Source organism: Acinonyx jubatus, chromosome A1 (genome assembly GCF_027475565.1).
Source record: "Acinonyx jubatus isolate Ajub_Pintada_27869175 chromosome A1, VMU_Ajub_asm_v1.0, whole genome shotgun sequence".
Taxonomy (NCBI): domain Eukaryota; kingdom Metazoa; phylum Chordata; class Mammalia; order Carnivora; family Felidae; genus Acinonyx; species Acinonyx jubatus.
Genome location: NC_069380.1, coordinates 173929975 through 173937410, shown reverse-complemented (window position 1 = coordinate 173937410; position 7436 = coordinate 173929975). Strand labels below are relative to the sequence as shown.

The window sequence follows — 7436 nt, the reverse complement described above, 5'->3', positions numbered from 1 at the left end:
ATACACAACATGGTGTTGATTTAAGAGGTGTCTGTACAAAATAAGAAAACAGGAGCTATTCTGATTTGGCAAAAGCTTTATCTGTTAGCTGGGAAAAACGCAAGGAGGCGAGAGGACCTCCGGGCAGAGTGCGGCTTCACTGGGAAGGGCGGGGTAGTCTGGCCTCTTTCCGAGTGAGACCCCAGCCGCGCGTCTCCTCTGCCAGCCTGCGCCGGGGCGGCGCCGCTCTGTGGTTACCACTCCATCCGAGCCCCGGAAGCCAGCTCTTTTCCTATATCACCTGGTAGCTCTCATTGTTTTGTTTGCTTTAACTTTTTAAAATATTTATTTATATTTGAAAGAGCGTGAGCGGGGGAGGGGCAGAGAGCGAGGGAGACACAGAATCCGTAGGAGGTTCCACGCTCCGAACTGTCAGCACACAGCGCGACGTGGGGCTCAAACCCGCGAACGGTGAGATCATGACCTGAGCCGAAGTACGTTTAACCGACTGAGCCACCCAGGTGCCCCCTCTCTCATTGTTTTTTTAACCGGGGCGTCCTTCTTTGATTTTTAAAAAAAATCATTAAATATAATAATTTCCGGAATGCGGAACCTGCCTGCGCCACCCCAATCCTTGAGCACTGTGCCACCTCGGAGGTGGCCCGCACTTCTCATCTGTTTCTTAATGGTCTGTCTTGGTTCAATTTTCTCGCTGCGCGCGTCGTTTGTGTAATACTTGAAAAACAAAACAAACGCTACGGATTTAATTTGGGAAGGGATCGCTGTGTAAACGCGGGCGTTTAGGATACTTCTGACCCTGCGGGTCCCCGCCCCCTGGCTTCCGGATCAGACACCCTCGGCCGGCGCTTCCCTGAGCTCCACGCACTACAGTTTACCGCATAACGAGCCTGAATATGAAGCCTGAGACTCTTCACCATCCTGGTGAGAGAGTGGGGTCGGCTCTGTGACTTGGCCAGAAGCAGGGTCCCGCTGCACCTTTCTGGAAGAGAGCCACCTAACGTGGCAGGCTCGTGTTTCTTCACCATGGAACCCCCGCTGCCACTCAGTACAAGCCTGATGGGTTTCCCAGCTCCACGCTGGGGAAATGTATGACCTTGACCATTACCGTAACCTCAGGCCCTCAGTTTCATCGTTTGCAAATTAAGATGGATTAGAGAACTCCTATAAAGCATTTATTTAGTCGGGAGTCCCGGCAATTGACAAGCCCAGTGCCAGCCAGGTATTGTTATCCGTTTGTGACAGACATTGCAGTCACTCAGCTGGTCCCTGGAGGGACAGGACAGAGAGTCATCATAGAAAAATCCTCACGAGGGGTGTCTAGCTGGCTCAGTCCGCAGAACATGGACTTTTGATCTACCGTGGTGAGTTCAAACCCTAGGTTGGGGTAGAGTTTACTTAAACTAATTAATTTAAAAAAAGAAAAATCCTCACTGTATAATGTTAACTGAAAGAAATATTCTCTCTAATGTTACCGTAGACCTGTGTAAGATGAAAAAGGCCAATGAATGTGTAGGACCCCAGGAGGTTGTGGGCAAATACGCTGATCTGATTAAGAGCTCAAACATGCGTGAATTCCAGATAGAAGAATTTTCGTGTGTGAGTTAGGCCGCCTGTGGGCCGGGTATGCATGGTAGGAGAGTGCCATCAGGCTGGTCTGGTGGCCTGGCGGAGCCTCAGTGTGCCCCTCTAGGAGATGGGACCAAGGCATGCATCACTGAGAGGGATAGGGAGCGCCCAACACGATGGAGGTAAAGGCACAAAGCAGAGTCATAGGCCCAGAGCAAGGAACGCTGGGACTGAACTGAACACATCCTCCTCCCCGTGGCACTGGCCAGCCTGGCTTGGACCTTAGAGCAGAGGGAATAAATCTGGGGGCCCAAAGCCAAGCCCTGAGCTCAGCCGTTTCCCCTTCTTCACAAAGCCAAGTGCAGAACCCTGCGATGATGGATTGTGTGCTCCCCGTGGCATCCAGCTCAGCACCTTGCACGGCTCCCAGAAAGCGGTAGCTTTTGGAACCTCTTGGCATCTTCCCGTCTTCCACTGGCAGGGTGTGGCGGGTCTGAGGGCAACACTTACCCAAAGAGACGACAGGACAGGCATTGGCAGTGCTGCATTGGCCCCAGGACGTCAGCAGGAGGGCTCCTGGTTGGCTTGGCGTGGTGACTCTTCCCGGCGCTAGGGCACATGAGTCGCGTTGGGTCCCTGAAGGCTGCAAGCAATATTTTGGCTGCGACCAGGAGTTCTACGCCAAATGCCTTAAGCCCCACGAGGCCAGCCCAGCGATTCCTGGGGGGAAATCTCAGAAAAACCTATATTCCACTAGAACTCAAAGCTCGGACTCCTCCCCGCCCCCCGCCCTTTCATCCCCTTTAAGAAGCGCAGTTAGTTCCTCCAACCCTGGAGGCTGGAATCAGAAGAGACACACTGGTAGGAGCTGGGCTCAGAGCAAGGTATTCTTGTCATCCACATTTTACAGACGAAGAAACCAAGGCGTGCAGCGAACAAGTCTCGCAGTGAGCAGGTTTTTAGCTTAATTTCCCCGAGCCTGTTTCTCATCTGTAAAACCAGGCCGGTAGCATTCACAGGTCACGACTATAGCAAAATTCGTTAAATGCGGAGAAGAGAGGACGGCAGTGGGGTTTGGGTGGGAGGTTCCCTGACCCTTAGAATTCTTGTGGCATAGCCACAGCTGGAGTGAGCGAGGTGGACAGGACACCTCTCTGTGGAGCCTACCAGCTGGTGAGGCTGGGGCCACGGGTCACAGGCCCTCTTCCTGGCGGGACTGGGGAGTTCAGGGAAGCTTGACCAGCGCTTTTCGATTCTAGGTTTTCCCATCTAGAAACGGGACTGTAAAATGGACTAAGGTGTTCTTTCAAGCAGGATGAATTATGGTGTGCTCCAACTGCCTAGGACCCAGGTCCCTTTGCTCTCCATTTAATGCCCAGCCCCTCAGTTGTGCCGGACTGGTAGGGTTCAAGGAGGTAAGGTTGGGAGTTCTGGCAAGGGCCCTCTGTGAAGTGAGACCTGGAGTAGAACCTCTACCACAACTGGCTGTTTACTCACAGGCAAGTCATTAGACCTCTCGAGGAGCTGCCCAACTTTAAAATCGGACCTCCTGTTTGGGCATTATTGAAGATTACACCAGACGATGCCAGGAAGTATCTAACAAAGGACCCAGCATGAGTTGTTTATTATCATCATCATCATCATCATCATCATCAGTTTGCTCAGTGAATGCCTATACCTGCAACTCTAAACCAGACGGGACGCACGCTCTGCTTTCTAAAATTCAGTTTGGGGGCGGGGCGGTTAGCTCAGTCGGTTGAGCCTCGGACTTTGCTCAAGTCACGATCTCACGGTTGGAAGCCCACGGCCGCCGACTCTCTGGAGTCAGCGCGGAGCCCCCTTCGGATCCTCTGCGCCCCCCCCCCCGCCCCATCTCTCTCTGTCCCTCCTCTGCGGGCACGCGCGCCTTCTCTCTCAAACATAAATAAATATTTTTAAAAATCCCTTCAAAAGTCAGTTTCTCGAGCGCCGCAAGCCGAAAGAAGCACACATGCGGATCAGCGCACTCTCTTTAATGAGAAGGGAATTCTCATTTCTTACAACAACAGGTAAAAACATAAATACGGGTGGGTGGGCGGCGGCAAGGCAGCAAGGGCCCGGGCGCCGGGCCCAGGCTCGAAGAAAGGTGCACCCGGGCTCCCAGTCCCAACTGGCCCGTGTTCAGCCGGTTGGGGGTGCCCGTGGCCGTTTGGAGGGCACTCAGGGGACGACGGCTGAGGCACCAGGTTGCGGGATCGTTCGCCGCAAGCTCTGTAAACGCGGCCACAAACTCTCCCGAGCATGGGGACAAAGGGGCATAGGGCCGAAAAAGCTCCTAGGCCCCTGCGGGAGTGAACGTGAAATCCAAGGGACTCGGAGACACGTCAGGGGGTCCTCCCTCCCCCGAGAGTCCGTGTCCCTCTTTAGAGATGGGATCGGTCGGGGCGCCCCAGGTAGGGCCCTTCCCTACCAGGCTCGGATACCGTGCAGCGTGGACACTCCCGAGTTGCCCTGCGGAATCCCGGGGCTCTGCACCGCGTTCAAGTCCCCGACGCTGAAGTTCACGAAGTTGTTGTTGGTGGCGGCCGTGGCCGACTGCGCCGGGGGCGGCCCGGCCGGGTAAGCAGCGGCGCAGCTGTAGCCAGGGTTGCAGGCCGCGCTACCGTAACCCGGGTAGGCGGGGTAGGCGTTATAGCCGTAGGCGTTGAGGCCCACGCCGTAAGCCGGCGCGTAGGGCGCCGAGTCCCCTAGGCACGGCTTGCCATCGCGCACCAGCACGGGCACCGCGATCCTGCGGGCCGGCGGCGGCGGCGGCGGAGGCAGCCCCACCAGCTCCAGAGTCTGGTCCTGCCGCTGCCGCTTGCATTTGTAGCGCCGGTTCTGGAACCAGATCTTGACCTGCGTGGACGTGAGCTTCAGCACGCTGGCCAGCTGGTCGCGCTCAGGCGCGGACAGGTACCGCTGCTGCTTGAAGCGCCGCTCCAGCTCGTAGACCTGCGCCTGTGAGAAGAGCACGCGCGGCTTCCTCCGCCGCCGCGCCCTGGGTCGTTCGGCGCCGTCGGCCTCCGGCTTCTCCAGCTCCACCGCCTTCTGCAGCGAGCACAGCTCTGCGGGGAAACAAAGGGGCAGAAGGACGCCGGGTCAGGTCGGAGCGGCCCGATCCGCGAAGCGCCTGCGAGGTAATTAGCCCTAGCGGGTGCCACCCCCGACCTGCTTGGAGCGCCCAGCGTGGCTGCGTCTCCTCTGCCGCGTGCACTGGGCGCCACCGACAGCTCGCTTTCCGACCCCCAGTTAGCATTTGTTGAACGCTTACTATATGCCAGGCATGGCTCTCGGCACTGGAGAGCAAAACACCAGAGGTCCTTGTCCTGGGGGGGGATTCACATTCTAGTGAGGGAGACGGACTGTGACTTAGGATTTCAGGCTGCAAAGAAAATAAAACCGGGTGATGCCCTGGGGCGAATTAGATTAAGGCTACTCTGGCTTGAGAATTTGAGTGAAGGGAACCAAGGCCTCACCCCAGGATCGGTCACACTGTCTCAAAATTACAGAACCCCGAAGAAAGTGAAGGGGAAAAGGTGTTGGTTTGCTGGTCGAAGCCGCCACGGGGCTTGTCCCGCGCCCAAGAAACCGCGGGTGGGCAGGCAGCCTCGGAACCTGCCCGGCCCGCCTACTCGAGTTGGAGTCCAATTGGTAGCGGTCAATGGAATTGACCCGCCAGCGGCTGTCTCCGGGCCTTCCCTTTGCTCCTAGACAAACCTCTCTAGGCCAGAAAGATCCCTTCTCTGTTCATGGCGGCCCTTCGCCCGGCGCCCCCTGCCACCTCGGATTCGCCCTGACCCTGTGTTGGAACAAAGTCTCCCCAGCGTTTCCCTTTCTGCTCCAGGGCCAGCCTCTCCCCTCTCCCCGATCCTGGGATGGCATTCGGAGCGATGCGGCCACCTTCCTCAGTCATCTCCTCCATTGCCTCGCGACTTTACCGCGCGGCATTTCCTAACTTTTTCCAGGAGAGAACCCCTGGGCCCTGGTCGCCTGGGGAAGTTGTGCCAGAAAAATAAAGCTGCTAATCAGATTCTTGAGGGTCCGGCAGTATCTCATTTTAAACTCAAGGCCTTTGTTCCCAAAGATTCCACTGTCCTGGCACAAAGGAGGAAAAACCCCACAAACTCGGGTTACCGGTGGGCTATAGAAGGTCCTGGACCTTTCTCCAGTTGTGAGCAGCAAAATTATGTCTGTTGTGCAGAATTTTAACTTGTGTTTAGGTGTTTTTGGCAGATTCTGAAAAGACCTTTAAAAATCCAGAAGAGATTTAAAAAACAACGCCAACAATCCTAACACAGAATATCTCTTTCTCTGTTCTGTGTGCCACAAACCGATAGCTAACTTCGTTGAGTGAGGCTGCTGCCTCCTGGGGCTTTGTTAGGCCTATATATATATATATATATATATATATATATATATATATATATATATATAATATTTGTTTTGTCTCTTGTTTTCTTTTAAACCTCCGATTGGATGCGGGGCTCAGGGGCCCTGGCGACGACCTTGTCTCTCAGGATCAGAACCCCCTGCGTTCGGCCCTCCGCCCAAGCACTCGCGTCTCCTCCACCCAGGCCAGAGTTTCTAGGCGGCGGCTGGGGACACAAAAGCGACCCCAGGAGGGAGCAGGGGCTTGTGTTTCCTTCTCACCTTTCTTATCTGCTCGAGGATCCTTGGCAGGGTCGGGGTCGCCATAGGCACGCGGATAGAAGGCGGGGGCTCCCGGGAAAGCAGGCGCACACTTGGCGGGCGAGGGCGCGGGGCCCAGCTCGGCGCGCAGCTCCGGGAGGGCGGGCGCCGCGGCCTCCGGCCCCGCGTAGGCCTCGGGCTTGAAGGCGGCCAGCATGCAGGAGGCGGGCGCCAGGGTGGCCTCCAGGCGCGCGGAGAGCTCCCCGGCAGCCAGACTGCGCTGCTGCTGCTCCAGGTTCAAGATGTCTTTGACCGAGAACGGCGTGGGCGTGAGCGCAGGGCTGGGGAACATGGTGGCAGCGCGCGTCTCACAGCGCCAGGTGGGCGGCAGAGAGCAGCGCTGCCCACGGCCTTTGGCAGCCTCCCTGCATGGTGCCCGTCACCCGCCCGCGCACCCGCCTCCCTGCTCGGGTTGTGGCCAGGCGGCAGGTAGTGCGGAGCACAAGGGGCAGGAGAGGCGGGACCAGGCCAGAGGAGGGGGACTCAGGCTGCCATTGGGCCGGGGGCCCCGATGACAGGAGCGATGAGCAGTTTCGTGTCACCTAATATAGTCATAGGGCTAAAAAAAAAAAAAAAAAAAAAAAATCCTGTTCAGCTTTTTAAAGGGGCCGCGAAGCATTTGGAAGGCTCTCCTATTGCTCCTGTAGCCTGAGATTTCTCCACGGTACTAGCCTGAAACCCCCACTGAGGCGCATATACAAGAAAGGACCTAATTCTTCTCTAGATATGGAGTCTGGGCCAGGTTGGGTGGATCTGGAGGTTGAAGAAATGTTCCTTGGCATGGAAAACGGAATGCAGGAGTGAAGGATTGGGTGGGGAGCTAGGGAAGGGGGGTGGGAAGTCACTTCCAGGAGTCTTAAAGACTTTTTTATGCAAGGGAAGACTTTGTATAAGAAGAGAAGCACCGGGGAGAAAGTTTGTTCTGGGGTAATGGCAGGAGGGGGAGATTCTGGGTAATTTGGGGGTTCTGTTTGGCTTGACTTACAGGGCCGGTCATGCCCCAGTAGTGCCCTGTACCCTAGGAACACTGGGCAGTTGTGGGGTTGTGGGTGGCCACCTTCTATGGTAGTAGTGTAGGTTATACACACACACAACTGCAGGGGGCGTCAGTCGCTATCAGCCTCCTCTCAGAGATGACCATTCCCTTAATAATGAAACAA

The 7436-nt window shown here is 56.2% G+C and overlaps 1 protein-coding gene across 1 annotated transcript; it reads right to left on the bottom strand.

The window, feature by feature from the left end:
• Window positions 1-3563: 3563 nt before the first annotated feature.
• On the bottom strand, window positions 3564-6802 carry NKX2-5 (NK2 homeobox 5). Its single transcript, XM_027034669.2, has 2 exons — window positions 6238-6802; window positions 3564-4652 (listed from the first exon to the last, which is right to left on the bottom strand). The coding sequence occupies exons 1-2, from the start codon at window positions 6566-6568 to the stop codon at window positions 4012-4014; spliced, it is 972 nt and encodes a 323-aa protein (XP_026890470.1). The 5' UTR covers window positions 6569-6802; the 3' UTR covers window positions 3564-4011.
• Between the last annotated feature and the right edge of the window lie 634 nt (window positions 6803-7436).

Coding starts and splice junctions, on each gene's coding strand:
- NKX2-5 (XM_027034669.2), bottom strand. CDS start 6,568: ATGTTCCCCAGCCCTGCGCTCACGCCCACGCCGTTCTCGGTCAAAGAC. Junction 4,653..6,237: donor TCCTCGAGCAGATAAGAAAG/GTGAGAAGGAAA, acceptor GTTTCCCCGCAG/AGCTGTGCTCGCTGCAGAAG.